Source organism: Triturus cristatus, chromosome 6 (assembly GCF_964204655.1).
Source record: "Triturus cristatus chromosome 6, aTriCri1.1, whole genome shotgun sequence".
In the NCBI taxonomy this organism is placed as follows: Eukaryota; Metazoa; Chordata; class Amphibia; order Caudata; family Salamandridae; genus Triturus; species Triturus cristatus.
In genome coordinates this window covers 959,679,270-959,696,414 of record NC_140589.1, presented here as the reverse complement: position 1 = coordinate 959,696,414, position 17,145 = coordinate 959,679,270, and the positions used below count along the sequence as shown (strand labels likewise).

At 46.4% G+C, this 17,145-nt stretch overlaps 1 protein-coding gene across 2 annotated transcripts in view; it reads left to right on the top strand.

Moving 5' to 3' along the window:
* Window positions 1-17,145, top strand: part of ZC2HC1B (zinc finger C2HC-type containing 1B) — a 292,907-nt gene that overhangs the window by 128,898 nt on the left and 146,864 nt on the right. For both annotated transcript variants that reach the window (XM_085609304.1, XM_085609303.1), the window contains exon 3: window positions 10,795-10,856. In XM_085609304.1, the coding sequence (XP_085465430.1) occupies window positions 10,795-10,856 (62 nt within the window). The remainder of the gene's footprint in view (window positions 1-10,794; window positions 10,857-17,145) is intronic.

Below are 17,145 nucleotides of genomic sequence, written 5' to 3'. Positions count from 1 at the left end.
CCGTACTGCGGGGGCTGCGGGAGCCTGTGTTACGCCCCTGATCATAGGTTCTGTCTCGCTCTTCTCCCTGGAAAGGTCCCTCTCCAAGTGTGTGCTACCTTTTCATGTATTCCAAAAAAAACAAAGTATGTTGTCCCAAACAACAGCTGCATCTGTATAGTTTGTCTAGGTGCTAAGGCCTGGCCAGAACAAAATAGCAAGGGGCATTGTTCGACCTTGCTCACAATGTTCAGTCAAAATCCCAGGAACCTGCAGAGAGTGAACACTGCGATGAGTTCTCATGTGAAAACAGCCATAGAAATTACTGCAAAAACAAAGTTGTGTAGTAACATGCGCAAAGAGCTAAGGGTTACTGTCTGGACCATTCTGCCACTCTGGCATTTCCACGGTAAGGCTGCAGGCTATGGGGCTGCTTTCGGACAGGCTGATGACTCTCCCACAGCACCTATATAAGTCGGACCCACCTGTGGAGCGGTGCTCTTTTGAACACCTTTCCCAGAGCTGGTTATGGATTCCAGTTGCACCCTGTCTTCTACAGTGGTTGGAGATGCAGCATAGATATTCAGTGTTATGAAGGGATCATTCTGGATCCGCACGATCGATAGTAAGAACAGGCATGGCGCCCAATGAGATTCCCTTGATTTCAGGCACACCCCCAGGCAAATGAGAGAATGTTGTTTAGAACGCACTGGCGCTGCAAAACTAAGTTAATATTCCCCAGTTCCTGGGGGTACAAATAGTAGAAAGTTGTTCTCTAGTCTATCAACTGAACATTGTACTTTTTATTTTTTAGCATGAAAGCCACAAAGGATCATCTGGGGCTGTATCATGAACTTTCTGTGTGCCTTCGCTTATCAGCAGAAAGGAGATGTTGCCTGTTGTTCAAGAAATCTCATAGCACAAACACTAATTTGTCAACTCAGTGAGTAATGGCCGGCTGTATGAAAGGGTTTTACTCATTCTGTGTCTTTGGGAAATGTTTTAGCACAGATGGACCTAAATTTATGTGCTGCAGATAGCAAAGCTTGGAAACATGTAGCTATGATAACCACTCTGTAGCTATTTGATGAATTGTCCAGAGAGAGTGAACTAACCGTCAGGCCATATCAGGATCACTTTCTGTACCCTTGTATGAAAAAGCTGACAAACACAACTTGCAAACGCATACTGAGACTAATAGGGCACCGCACTCCATGTCCACTCAATCCTTAGTCTGTATTACAGAGGGAATGAAAGGAGAGCTTTGGTCCCATTGATTCCTTGGCCTTTCCTTGGATGAATCACTTCCACTGGGTGAAGGAATGCTTCAGTGATGATACCCATATAATGTTTGAAGTGTAAAGAAAGTACTGAGGCTGAGAACGTAAGGAGTCATGGGGGAGCGAGGGGAGTGGGCTCTGTCCGTCCTCACCTTTGTTTTTTTTTTTACATACTGAAGACTCTGAGCCCAATTCACAAAGGTAAACTGAAACAAAAGTCTTCCTTTACAAATTTCGGTATTCACAAAGGGCATTTACTAATCGTAAATGAATGCTTTTGTCTCAGTTAAACGTAAGCTTTGGTTTTTAGTTTAACTGAGTCCAAAGGTCCTGGTTTCAGTTAAACTTAAGACCAAAACTTAAGTTTAACTGAGACAAAAGTCTAACTTTACGACTCGTAAACGCTCTTTGTGAATACAGAACGTCGCAAAGTTAGACTTTCGTATCAGTTTACCTTTGTGAATCTGGCCCTCTATATTCAACCCAAAGCAATTGCTAAGAGATGGGAGGCAGATCTGATCATGTCTTGAAAAAGACCATGTGATGGGCTGCAAACTTGAAGACTGCTCAGTAGAGCGTGGCAAATCCTAGCGGATCCTGACGATTAGTAAGTGAGATGGGTGGCTCATCAGAGCAAGTTCTCGGGGTTGTTGTGAGTTGGGGTTCACATCCGGCTATTTACTAACAAATATTGATGTACTGTAAAAGTGTGGGAGGCTGTAAATTTTTTCTTCGAAATGTACTTCTAGAACATTGACCTCACAATAGGAAACAGTAAAGTGGAGGCGTAGGAGTGAGATTAGAACACGTTTTCATGGAAGGACAGTAAAGGTACAAAACGGCCTCCCTGAAGAACCTGCAGAACAAGAAAGTAACACATTTTAAAATGTTTTTTGGACCAGTAATCATGACATGGCAAAGGTATGGCTTGAGGCTAGTTGGAATGAATAGGCAGGAAATGGACCAGATAAAACTAGGGGTATTTAAACTGAAAATTCTCAAAATATATCTGTACAAATACCCACTGGCACAATATTACTGAGAAAGCAAAGGTAAAGCTTCAGCCATGCATGGACCAGATGTAAGCATTCAGGGGATGGTCTGTCTAGATGTGACTAGTGGTCTTTATCTGCTTTATTATTTTATGGTCTTCATCAGTTTCATATTTCTATGTATATTGCTGGAATTTAATCATAAACAACTATAAAATATATTTTCCTGGATTACCCGATGCGCGCTAAAACGTAAAATAAGCCTTGGTTGTATCTATACAGCGGGCACTAATTAAACAGTTCCCAAAGAAAGCCACATAATTTGCATGTGCATGTTGCTCCCTCCAAAGAAGTTAAATACTTTTTAGATTTTGCAATAACATAGTGGAAAAAGCAAACCGTAATTATTTTTGATTGGGCTTTGTTAAGGTTTTCCTTCTCAGAAAATTGGAGTCACACAATAAATCTATGTAATGGGTGCAAGGGATTCAGGGGAGTTTTGAAACATTTAGCTTGATAGTGTTGTCAGGCAAGTGGACTGGTATGCTTTGAGACAGAACTTGGTTTCTAGCAGTGCTAGACCAAGGACAACAGTGGGTTCTATATGAATAATACGGTACTAAGGCTAAACTCCATTCCGAAGAATGAATCAGGTGTGTTTTTCTCACCCAACCAGTTGACATGCTATCGATTCTACATAGCATACCTAGGGCTGGATCAGTGCTTTATTTGAGCCAGTGGTTTCTGGTGCTCGGCACCAGGACTTAATTGTCAACATCAGTGCTTGTGGCAGTCTGCTACAAGAAGGCACTGTCTGGAGATGACCACAAAAACAGGTAATTATTAATTCTATGACTATTACCTGCTGCCCACGCCATTCTTACAGCTTTGGGGACCATCACACTTGTAGGATTGTGATGGTTAGTAGTTGTGTTGTTACAATCATTGGCAGCGTAGCAGGAACAATGGATGGTGCAAGCTGCTATGGCCTCTGGACGAGAGCCCTGGCACTTATTATTTTACAAATTAAGCACTAGGCTGGATATACAAATTCCTCCCTGCAGTTTGCAAAATCACAGGTTTGCGACCACAAAAGGGCTTTGTAGAATGTTAAAAAGCCCCTTCACAGATGAAGATGGCCGCCTAGTAACCGAGCTCCGCCAGGACCGCTGTTGTCCCCATCAAATCCGACATTAAATCCTAGCTGGAGCGCACTCCTCTTGCAGCGCCAGCTCCCTTTAGTGCTGCGCTGCTGATCCGCGAGCTGGGCGACGTCTGGACGCCCGGAGGGGACCGATCGCCGTGATATACGGCACAGCGGCTGGCCTGCGGCTGCGGCCTGGAGCCTGGGGGCCGGAAGAGACACAAAGAAAGACCCCGGCTTGCGGCCTGCACCTTGCGCGGGGCCTGATCACCGCTGCTGAGCCGCGATAGACACCGAGCAGCGCGGCGGCCTTACATTCTGCAAGACTCTACGACCGCGCCGGAGGAGTGGTACAGGAGCCTGCGGAGGAGCCGCGTGGGCCTCGGCCTGCGCCACGGCCGGACACTGGGGGTGGCCGGCCTACACCTGGACAGGCTCTGCTGGACGCGCTCCGCTGCTTGGACGCCCCTGGCGAGGGGGGAGGCCCCGGAGACCGGGGTGTGGAGCCACCTCCGAGGTGGGTGACAAATTGGAGGGCGAGGGGGCCCAGGGCGCCATAAACTGGATGGAGGAGTGGGCCTGCTGGATGGGCCGTCGACCTAGCGGTGGTGACATATAAGGAGACACAACATCCGGGCGAGTGCACGGATACGCTTGTGGCCCTCCGCCCAAGCCGGGGGGGGGCCCTGGTCCGGCGGTCCTTCGGGGCGGCCTGCGTCGATCTCTACCGCCGGGAACGCCCCGTGCGGTTGACTGGTGGCCTGGTGTGGTGCGCCGCAGCCTCCGGCGCGGTGGCGGAGCCGGCCTTCGGTCCGGCCCTACTGCACGGATCCGGTGCTGAGGTGTTGCCGGGGCTCAAATCCCGATTGCCGTCTCCTGGGCTGTGGCGTCGACCCCGGTTGTGAAAAAGCACAGAGCCAACATGCGGCCCAAGGTGGGAACGAAAACGCAAACCAACAACTTGGACAAGTATGCGGTGCCCACGGGTCCGACGCAGACTGGAGCGGCGGTGGGAAACGCCACGGACCAAACGGAGCCCTCCTTGACCTCCATAATGGCCGCGATACAGACGATGGGCACGAATCTAGAGACGAAAATGGACAAGATATCCATTGAGGTTAACCTGCTCCGCACGGACCTTAGCAAGACCACGGAGAGATCAAAAACTAACGAGGCGGACATTAAGGCACTGCAGGCCTCGGAAAAAAGGCTCGAGGGGCGAGTGAACGAGCTCGTCCTCCAGCACCGCCAAATGGCTCTCCGGCTCGAGGATCAGGAGGGGAGGGCCCGACTGAGTAATATCCGCGTAGTTGGTGTACCGGAAGGAACGGAGGGGCAAAGTGTTGAGCTCTTTCTTGAAGACTTGATTCTCAAGCACTTAAAACCATTGAGCGTGTTCACTGAGCCCTGCTCCCCAGGCCCAGGCGGGGGGCTCCACCGAGAACAATAATCGCAAAAATCCTGAACTATCGTGATGCCATCCTTCAGGTAGCCAGACAACACGGAGATCTGCACTATGGAGGGGCAACTATCCGATTCTTCCCTGAATTCACGCTGCGAGTCCAGCAAGAACGACGCTCATTTCTGGGAGTCAAGGCGGCGCTCAGGGAACGGGGCATCAAATATATGATGTTCTTCCCCGCCAAGTTGAAGATCATCGCGGGGGGAAGGTCCCACTTCTTCACCTCACCGGCAGCGGTTCAGGAGTGGCTCGACGCGGCGCCATCAGACGAGCAGGTGGGGCACGACCGTGCCCGCGGGGGGGCGGGCCGGGGCCGCCCTCCCGGGATCGGCGGCGGAGAGAACAGTGGACAACGAGCGGAGCCAAGGGTCATGGCGTTCCAGGTCGAACAGTCCCCGCTGGGACTCGCTCCAGGCCGCAGAGGCGTGATGAGGACTCAGATTGCGGCACCGCGCCTCGCCGAACAGTAATGTATGAGAACTGCTCGGGGTGACGGGTGGTATCACCAGTGTGGGAGGAGGACCCATCCGCCGCTCGCCTTGTGGCGCAGTGGCTAACTCTCGAGTGCATCACAAACTTAAGGGACTTATAGTTTGGGGCAACACAGGTTTGGCGGCTGGAGTTGGGGCCGGCCCACGTTCCCCCTAACAGAGGTTTCTCCAGGGGAGGGGCAGTTCACTCTCTCTGGGGGGGATCGGGCGACAGGCGCTCTGCTAATTGGGGGAGTGGGTGGTTTGGAACCTACAGAGCAGGGGGCAGGGTGGGGGGAGAGTTCTCGTTCAAAGGGGGTGGGAGGGGAATGCCGTAAAGGTTAGTATTACAGAAGGTAACGGGCCCGTGGTTCAGGGTCCAACGCACTCTATGTATGGTTTGGAAATGTTGGGAGTGCAGGTGGGAGGGAGGGGAGTTGGGAAGTTTTTATGGTCAGGTGTTGGCACTATGAATGGAGTCAGCGGCCACGCCGGTGCGCATGGGCAGGACAGCTCTTACAGTAGCGGATATGGCTAGTAAATGGGAGAGGAGTCTGAAGGTCCTCAGCTGGAATGTTAACGGGCTGGGTGATGGGCTCAAGCGTACTATTGTCCTACAGTTTGTTAAACGACACCTCCCTGATGTGGTGCTGCTGCAGGAAACGCACCTACTGGGGAATGCCTGTCAGGCCCTCAATAGATGGGGATATACCTTGGCGGTTCACTCCGGCTTCACCTCTGGCTCCAGGGGAGTGGGGCTCCTGCTGCGCTGCTACCTGCCCCTCCATATTGATCACTCGGAGACGGACCCGTTGGGTCGCTCCGCAGCACTGTCAGGGAGATGGGAGGGCTGTAGACTGAATCTCCTCTCCGCATATATCCCCCCAGGCCTACAAACTCAATCCTATACAGACCTGGGCAAACTCCTACTCTCCCTCACGGATGGTCAGTTGATCATAGGGGGAGACTTCAATGCGGTAGTTTTGGGTACCCAAGATAGGCATCCCCCCAGGGACACACCTCCAGGGCAGGAGTGGTTGGCTGATTTCCTCGAGGCCTTTGGGCTCACAGACTTATGGAGATTGATGCATCCCACGGGCAGGCACTTCACATTCTACTCTGGGCCACATCATTCCTTTTCCCGCCTCGATTATATACTTACTCCATTACATCACGACATGGTAATACGGGAGGTCTCACACCTGGCACGTGGCATCTCCGACCACTCGCCAGTTTGGACACATATCACGCTGGGTAACGGGCGAGAGGGCTGTGTGCTGCCAATCAATGCCTGGTATCTAAAAAATGAGGATCTCAGGAAAAAACGGACCCGCTCCATAACTCAGTACTTCAAACAAAATGTTGGATCGGTGGGCTCCTCAGTAACTCTGTGGGAAGCTTTCAAAACAGTGCTCAGGGGAGAGGCCCTATCGGCCATTTCGGGCAGCCGTAAGGAAAGGGTGGCTCAGATAAACTCAGTTGAATCGGACCTCCGGGCGCTGGAGGAGGTGGCATGCGCGAATCGGGAACCGGAGGGGCAGCATAGGTTGCGCCTTAAAACTGCAGAATATCGGGAGCTGGTCACGCAGACTGCCCAAACCGTGGCTACACACAAGGCGGGCAGGATCTACGATCAAGGCGACAAGGCAGGCAAACTTATAGCCTGGCTCGAGAAAAAACAGAGGGACCGTAAAGTGGTACCAGAAATACAAACAGCTTCGGGGGTAGTGGTTACCGAGCCACGGGAGATCACCGCGGAATTTGCGCGGTACTTCCGACAGGTGTACAGTAGGGGGTCAGACCGTCCCGAGGAGGACTCTGTCACTCTACTGGCAGATATCCGTCTGCCGTGCCTTTCGGAGGTTGACAGGGAGGCCCTGGAGGCTCCACTTGCCGTAGCCGAACTAGAGCGTGCGATAGTCGACCTTCGCCCGGGGAAAGCTCTTGGACCCAATGGTCTCCCGATTGAGCTTTACAAGCTAAAACCTGATGCCCTTAGTTCACACCTTCAACGCATGTTCGAAGAGAGCAAAGCTTCAGGAATACTGCCGCGCGACCAGCGCATAGCGACTATAGTAGCTATCCCAAAAGAAGGGAAACCGAGGGAGTTATGTTCCTCATACAGACCCATCTCCCTGCTTAATGTGGAGCCCAAAATTTTTGCGAAAACTCTCGCCAATAGTCTCCAATCCATCCTACCCGCGTTGGTCCACCCGGACCAGTCCGGCTTCATGCCCCACCGCAATACGGCTCTTAACATACGACGCCTGAATGGGGTGCTGGGGAGGTGCCATACGATCCGAGAGGACGCGGTGGTGGTGTCGCTTGACGCCACCATGGCATTTGACACCCTCGAATGGCCCTACATGATGGCGGTGCTCCGTAAATTGGGCTTCGGCCCCCACTTTATAGCGTGGGTTCGTCTTCTTTACTTGGAGCCCCTGGCCCAAGTGGTGGTTAACAATAGGGTCTCGGAGGTCTTCGCCCTGGAGAGGGGAACCAGACAGGGCTGCCCGCTCTCACCCCTCCTATTTTGGCTCTCCCTTGAGCCTCTTGCGGCGTGGATTAGGCAAGACATCGACCTCAAAGGAATACAATGGACGGACAGTTGGGAGGACAAAATCTGCCTTTATGCCGATGATATCCTCCTTTATCTATCCCAACCACGGAGGTCTCTTGTAGTAGCCATGGATATTTTTGCGAGTTTCGGGAAGAATTCGGGGTTCTGCATCAATTGGGGCAAGTCCCTAATATATGTCCTCCATGGTAGCCCCCCTAGGCTTTCCAGAGACTGCCCACTCACCTTTGCGGAGGGTGGATTCCGATACCTCGGAGTCTTTGTCTCAGTGGACAGGACTCTTACATACGAACAGAATCTACTGCCGCACTGCGACGGCTCCAACGGGACTCCAGCACTTGCAGAAACTTCCATTATCCCTGCTGGGCCGTGCGGCCCTTTTCAAAATGATGGCCCTTCCTCGGTTTCTCTACGCCCTTCAAAATTACCCGGACCTAGTGCCGAATTCTTATTTCGTGGCTATAGAGGCGGCGCAGCGATCCCTCCTCTGGGCGGGTACACCTCGAATAGCGCTGCACAAGCTTACACTGGGATGGTACGACGGAGGGATTACCCTCCCGGATATCCGCAAATACTACTGGGCAGCCCACTTGTCGGCAATCAACCAGGGGACGTATAGGGACGGTAATGACCCCGGTTACGGGATGGATAGATCGTTACTCCCAGGTGGGAACTATGAAGTCGCACTCTACTCTAAACCTGGGAAACATCAGCTCACTTGGCCGACTAAACACTCGGTGCAAATATGGCACGCGGCACATCGACAGCTCGGTTGGTCCAACACCCTAACGATGGCTACTCCATTGTGGGCGTCAGAGAGACTGGGCAGCCTGGGTCACACTAAGGGGTTCCGTAGCTGGGACCTTATCGGTATCTCCCAGGTCAAAGACCTGTGGGGGCCCAAAGGAGTTAGATCCTTTGCTTACCTGCAGGAAACATATGACTTAGCGCACACTGAATATTTCAGATATCTGCAGATTCGGCACTCCCTTCAAGCCAACTTACCACCGGGGACTAAACCCCCCCAGGCCTCCCCTCTTGAGGACAGGTTGCTCGACGGATACATGCCCGAGCACGCCATTTCACTCACATATAAGAAACTGATAAATAATCCTCCTGATCCCCTTGGGTCCCTTAAAGAGAAATGGGTGGCTGATGGATTTGAGATCGATGATGAGGAATGGGTGGAGGCGCTGGCTTCCCCGAGGGAGGTGGCGATTTCGGCCAGACTTCGGCTCATCTAACTCAAAATACTGCATAGAGTGTATATCTCCTGCACTAGACTGCAGGTGATGGGACGGGGGAAGGGGCTCTGCAGGCGGGGCTGCGGTGTAGCTGGCTCCTTCTTCCATGTACTGTGGGAGTGCCCCAGTGTACAGAGGTACTGGAGGCATGTGGTGTCTTGTATGCAGGAGGTGTGGGAGGTGGACATACGCCCGGAGGCTAAAAGATGCCTCTTGAACATTTGGGAACCCACGGACCTACCGGCAAGGGGGAAACTCTGGGTCACACTTGGGCAAATGGTAGCCAAACGCAACATAGCCCGCCTTTGGGGTGCATCCGCTCTGCCGAAACTGGCTGACTGGCAAAGGGACATGGACTGGTGTATGCTGCAGGAAAAGACTGTATACACGGCGCGGGAGTGCCCCCGAAAGAGGGGGGAGGTGTGGTCAAAATGGAACGAATACAGAGGGGACATATGTGAGCCTCCGCAGGCCCGCCGATCCGTCTTGGAGAACATGGACTGACCGTATTCAGCTTTCATAGTACTGTGCACGCCTTATTGATTTACACTGTCCATGTATGTACCGGTGCTGGAATGACTCTACTGTTTAATAACTGACCATAATGTTCTTTTGTCTTTTGCAAATAAAAAACAGAAATTAAAAAAAAGAAAAAAAAGCCCCTTCACGAATCAGAAGAGGGCATTGCAACCCTTTTAGAATTGCACATATGAAGGGATGTGAAAGGCGTGTTCCCTTCCCATTTTTAATTCAGAAAGGAATGTATCAAATGGTTTGTGACCAAAATTGTGGCTCCTATCTATTGATCCGTTACTATCCCCGAGATGGGGTGGTAATTGATTTGGAAGGTCAAAGCTTTCCCATAGCACCGCTTCTGCTTTGGAAATTGTGTTGGCGGCCTTGTGGGGAGCAGGCAGTAGTCCACAGGACCACTTTAAACTCCACACAATGTCTTCCCAAATGGGAAACGTTTTTATTTTATAGTAGTATCTGTCTAATGGATGTGGGCTGCTTTTTAAACAATATATTTCCCATTCGGGGAACTAAATTAAGGGACAGAGGTATACTGTGCCTGCATCCCTGCATTTGCAGTCAATCATTGGGTGTGGCCAATTGCAAACTATCTAATTAATATTCTTTAGGCAGGTCTTTTGAGACCCAATGTGAATGGGAAATTTGTCATGTGATCTATTAATACTTACATCGCATTGAAAATTGCATTTTCATTTGGAAACCAATTGGTGTAGAAATTGCATCATTGCTGGTTTGTGAATATGAATAGTACTCCCCACCCCTATAGTTACTTCTCCGTGTATCTCCAAAGGATTTTCTGTATCAGAGTCACACCTAAATTATTTATTGTCAGGGACGATTATCTCAGTGGAGGAGCACTTAACTTCATTCACTTCTAAAATATGTGTTGAAATCTTTGGTAAGTGGCTTGTCATATCACTGTTAATACCTGTGCTTTTAGTAGTAGTACGTCATCAGAAATGCTAGTAGTACATTATGAGAATGAAAGGCCCCGCATTAGTGAATATTATTTTACTCCCAGTTGAGTGAGCCCTTCTCCTTTTTCCTGTGATGTTTTTTTTCAAGTAAGATTATTTGGTGTAATTGTGGTTTTTTTCCACATTTATTCCAGGTGTGACTCAGAATTTGCAGCCATGTAGGATCTGTAGAAGGATGTTTACAGCAGAGGCTCTGGTAATATGAAATACTTTTTTCAAATGTATTTATCATGGTAATATTAAAGTCTAGGCCCATTTACACAATTTCTTTCCACAGGGGATAGGTCTTTTTAGTAGTGTGAGTGGCAAAAGGAATCAAATCACTGGTTATAATTTCAATACAATACAACCAATGTGGCTACACCTTAATCTACTGGACTCTTTGATCTTGGTTTAGATTTTTAATTAAAAGTTCATAAATAAATCAATGCAAGTCAACCTTAGCAAAATCGTATAAAAGTACAAAAAGATCAGAGTAAGTCCAAATCTCTTTAAGAGATGTTTCCTATATAGTATAAAGCAAATTACTAGCTCTAAGAAAATGATTCAGGTAATAAAAATGAAAAAATGATGGTTAAATTGCATCAGTTGCCTCTCTTTAACAAGCACGAGTAACTTTCCCTACACTAACTTAATAAGGGCAACCCTAAACTAGATTAATAGGTAAGGACATAATCGAATAAAGAAAGAAGAAAGGTGTCAGCCATCAGAGTCTTCAGTAGAAACACTCCGATGGTGGGTCAAGTAGCTTAAAGCCAAGCAAGCAGTAACATAAGACTGCTCCCTAAGGAAAACCGAATGGACTTTCTCCCTAACTAAACACAGCACATAGTTATCATCTGCCGTCAATGTGACACTCTCGTGGCTACTCTTTGGGAAATTTTCATAGCTCAGACCCAACTGGATACTTCAACACCTTTTCTCAGCCAGATAGTTCATCTCGTTCTTGGCCATTCCTTTCCCATGAGAACTCTTTTCCTCGCTTGTTACCGCGATTCCCTCGACCGACTCCTCCTTCTCATGCTTCGCTATCTACTGACACAAAACTCCTTTATTCTAAATAATGAGGCTTATTCATACCTGCAATAGAAACAACTCAGTAGCATACATTCCATAATGAAGGTTAAATGTGAAATATATTTCAAGTTCTAATGTGAGCTGCAACTGAACCAATTTCTTCTCGAGACCTAGTTTTACTAAGTTAACATGTGTTACAGAATATGTGCACCTTTCTACTCATGAAATGAATGCAACTGCTCACGGCATGATTTCAATGAATCATAAATGTCTGAATGTAAATGCTTTTGATATAAATGTTAAACATTAGTTGTACACATCCTAATTCGGTATTTTACAATATACAATTTCAGGTTATTCTCTCTTTTCATGTTAATACATAAATTGTTATGTAAATGTATTAATCGCAATTTAAATAACATATATTTCAAACAAAATACCCTTTAGTATAAAATAGTCCACCCTTTTTAGTACATTAGTTACGACAGAGTATATTTGAGTGCTGACTATGCATGAGTATGAATCACTCCTACATTATCTCCAGATGGGATCAAGAGTATGCTTCTTCAGTAAAACAAATGGCAAATACATTTGAGTGTTTCAGTTATATGAAACCAAAGAACAGTCACTATACATACATTTCCCCTTATGTATTTTGTTTCCATCATAATGGTTTACACACAGGACTGAAAATCTTCCTAGCTGCATCGTTTTCCTCTTCATTTCTATAACTCCTATTTTCAAATGCATTGCCTTCTATTACAATAAATAAAGTCATTTAATTGTCAATGTTCAGGAAGATAATCACCGATTTTTGTATAATGTTTTCAGGATTGAAAGATTGCTCTGTTCTTATCCTTTTAGGAGAACAGCTAACGCCAATATAGCATGTGAAAATAAAATATTTATTTACAAATGTGATGCTTCTAGTGTGTCATCCTATCATTTCAGAGTAGAACTCTGAAAACATTTTTAGCAGAGACTCAATTTTTCTTATCTGTACCTTATTTTCACTGCACATTCTCCTGCTCAAATAAAGGGCTCTGGTACCTCCGGATCTAGCCAGCGCTATATAAAACCTTTCAAATAAATAAATAAATAAACATTATTTGTGTTCTGGGCTAAAATGTGTACACCATTCACAAAATGATCAATCTGGAACATCTATTTAATAAAAGAATACATTACTTACCTTTGGTAACACTCTTTCTGGTGGATACTCTATCTAACTGCAGATTACTCACCTTGTGAATCAGAATGGGTCCAGAATCTTGTGTAACAACTCTGGCTGGGCAAAATGGCGCTTCCCGTGGATTACAGATCAATACAGTAGTACTTGGTGAAAGTATGAACAGATGCCCACATGGCTGCCTGGTAAATGTCCCGAACACTGACATCCCAAGCTAAGACTGTAGTCGCAGCATTCACCTTGGAGACATGAGCGTCAATACCCGTTGATTATCCTTTTTGACCAAAGCATAACACATTTTGATGCAAAAGGCAATCCATTCACAACTGTGCAATCTATAAATAGCTGATTGGCAATGGAACTCCTTAGTCCTATTGATATAGAAGCCACTTGAATGTGTGGGTTAAATTTTCTCCTTTTTAGACGGATACGGGGGCAATAGACCACAGAGTCCATGAAGGACTGTCCAACATGGAAAGCTGACACGACTTTCAGTGAAAAGATGCACTAGTCCTAAGTACCAACTTATCAGGGGAAAATGCAGTATACAGAGGGTGAACTGACAAAGCCTGAAGCTCACGGATGCGGTGTGTGATAATGATTTTAATAAGAACAATGTCGTTAGTTGCTACAACTTTGAAAAGACCCAAAGGGAACCCACATCATCAAGGTTAGGCCCCGATTAAGAAACTGCTGCAGTATAATGATGGAAGCAGGTGGAAACATATGTGAAAGTCCTATTAACCATTGCACCACAACAGGCAATTTAAATAATGAGGGTTGATCAGGCAAACAAAAACCAGATAAGGGATATAAGCAAAGTTTAACTGTGCTCACTGAAAGCCTTGACAGGTTAAAGATAACACCAGTAAAAGATCATCAGACAACTTTGCCTGTATGAGGTCAACCTGCTTCTTCTCATGGTGACAAATCAAATCCAACAGCCTGAATATACGGACTTGGTGGAAAGATGGCAGCAGCCACAATTACATCCATCCCTTACCATTACATGTTGAAACCCCTCTGCTGGTTCTGCTTAATCTCCAAGGATAAAGGTGTAGATCTAAGAGGTTTGGTGGAGTACTCTACTCTGCAGCTGGGAAAGCAGATCCTCCGATAGAGGTAGTTGAGGGCAGACGCTCCGGCTCAGGAGTCTGAAGTACCAGACTTTCTGGACGCAATATAGGTCTACCAAAATCAGCTGTTGTAGGTCCTGCTTCAATTTCTTCAGGACCCATGAGATCATTGGAAGAGGCAGAACCTTTATAGAAGCTGAAGTATACTATGCATCGATTAAATAAATAATTCAGCACGTTATGATTCAAAATAATTCTGGAATATAAAATAGCCTGCAGTGAATAAAATTACATGCTCTCCATAGAATGAGGAATGATACAGCAAACAGCCAAAGCATGAGAGAGAAATACTACTCTGGGTGGATCCAAAGGGAACTCTAAGTATATTTTAAAGAATTGATCACAATAAGGCAACTTGTAGTGGAGCTGTCAAGCCAGACCTAAAAAAACAATAGTCTCCCTTTACATGTGCAAGGTTTTGAAAATTATGAATACTACTGTGTCATCAATTGACAAATGCCTGTAAAATGCCACACTGGTGTCATATGTGACACATTCAACCATTTATGACCATTTAAACAGTACTACTTTGCATTCTGGGATGTGTACTTTCGTTGATACCACAGAAGCATGGGCTTGAAGCGCCCAGCATGCAAAGTCATGCAAGCCTAAAAGCCAGTATTTGCTCCAGGTGTCACTAACTTTTTCAGTCCTGATTTCATTATTTACTTTCTGGTGCAATCAGTTTTGTTTTGTGCTATGTAGCTCCACTGCCTTTGGCTAGATACTCTTCTTGCAACTACCATATACTACATATCACAGACTGGACAGGATAAAAGAATGAGACAGGCTTTGGGGAAGCAGATGGACAGCAGCAGGACATGAGAACAGCAACAACAAAGGATAGGGGCATCAATGCTGATTGAGAAAGACAAAGAATGAATTGGAACAGCAACGATTGTAGAACATTGACAGAAAATGAGAGGCGGCAACAGACCCTCAGTGTCAAAGATGGAATGTCAGGCCTTTACCAGCTTTCTGAGTTTCCTTATTTAAGGACAACCTTTTCTGATAGAAATGTGCTAGTGCACCAGTAACCGTGTATACAGCAACAGGGGCGTAGCTTAGTCAGTGAGATTCAGTGGGTGTGAATCTCAAATTTCCCAACTAAAAATGAGTGGGCTTCAGGGTGGAGGGGTGAGAGGAACAAGTTTTGGGATGAACTGTTTCCATGATTAACAGGGTCAGTACTGATTTGCATTTGATGGGCTTTTGTCTAGAGTGGCAGAAAGGCTTAAAAACCGAACTTTTTAGATAGGCTCACCCTGTCCCACTGCCAGAATGTCTTCTCCAGCTCCCATTCAGGCTTAAAAGAAATTCCATTCTTTTGTTAAACTTTGTGGTGACTTGCAATGTGCTTATAATGTACAGCAGAGGGTACTTTAGTCATAATAATGCATGGTCATTACATACCTCTTCCCACAAACCACTTAAATTCTTGGGGGCAGATTTTTTAAAAAGTCACGTAACGCAGCACCCAAAGAGGCTTTACTGCGTTGCGTGACAGGGAGGGAGCAGGAGAGAGCCATATCTTCAGAGATATGGCTCTCCCCCCCCCTCTCCCTAGTGCTGGTTCTGATTTCAGTTGCCGAGCGCCACACACACACCTTAGCGCCATAGCACTAGGGTGTGTGCATGAGTCTAGCATAGGTTTTTACAGGAAGAGTACCCTTCCTGTACAAAATACCATGCACAGACAAGTTTTAAAGCTTTCCCCACTTTGTATTATGTGTGCTGCAAAGTGCAGCACACATGCATAGTCAGGAAAAAAAGAGAAATGAAAACATTGAAGTGACGTTTCCTTTGGGCACTAAACCCTGTCTACAATTGTTTGTAGATACGGTTTTGCATCGAAAGGCATGGGATGGCTGCATGGGAAAGCCCATATACTACCCATGTAATGCCTCCTTGGCAGTAATTAACGCAAAGCAGTGATTTGTGCTACTTGTAGTGTACTTTCCAATGCAAAATAATTTTTGCGCTGGAAAGTAAATTCCCCCAAAAACATTTTGTGCTGATTAGCTTCGCCTTTGTGACACTAACCCAGCACAAAATGATTGAAAATCTACTCCTTGGTTTGGTGTTTATGAAGAATACAATTTGAATCTCTAGTGGAAAATTGAACACATGAAAAAGCAGTTAGATATTTGTAACAAAAAGATTAGAATCAGTTTTAATACAATTCAGGTTTAAAAGAAACGCTGTAGCGCAGAATGTGCAGAAACATGCAAGGAGATTCTAACATTCCTATAGTTACCTAAAACATGGAATACATTAACGTTTCTAGAAATATCTCATTTCTGCTTATCACTGTTCCTCTAGAAAAGCAGAGCAGAATAAGGAAAAAGCATTTTTTTTAAAGTGCAGCTTTAATTATGCTCTATGACCTGGCTTTCCTTACCGCTGCTGGCTCCAGCAGCAGACATTATGATATCAGAACTCAGCTGTAATAAGGTATTACAGTTGAGCGGCTACATCATTTCTTTATTTGAGTTGAATAGAGATGTCACAATCACTTGTAATAAAGAAATTATAGACAGATTTAGGTAATGGGTTTGCAGGCTCCCATGCATTATATACATATTGGCATACCATGTCACAAGCTAGAGTGAAGTTATGCACAGGGGCTGTGGGAGCTAGGACATTACATTTCCCACCCTGCAGAGGGCGAAAGGTGTAATGTCCTTTCTTCCGTCCCTCACCACCAGGTAAAACCTGCTGTTGAGAGACAGAAAAAAACAAATAATAACCCCAACACCCTGGGAAAAAACTGTCAGGGTGTAGGGGTAATTAGTTTTAGTTTTTTTAAATGTATTTTTTATACACAATCTCCAGCTATGGGAGTTTATTTCTGTAAAAGAAAGTGTAAAAGTTTGGTGAATGGTCTTCAAAATCATTGACGGGCCATGCAGCACACATATTGCACCTTGATGGGAACCACCATGAAGGTGGTTGCTATAAGGTACAGAATGGCTGGGCTTCTGGTCATCTCTAAAATTAGTACACAGTAGTCTCTCATGGTGGTGGAGGCAACCACCGTGACAGATGGTGAAATATTTATTAAAGCTTATAACAGGCCCTTCATTTCTACCCTTGTAAAGGCCATGTGGGAGTATTGTTGGCTAAATTACAGTTTCTCCACT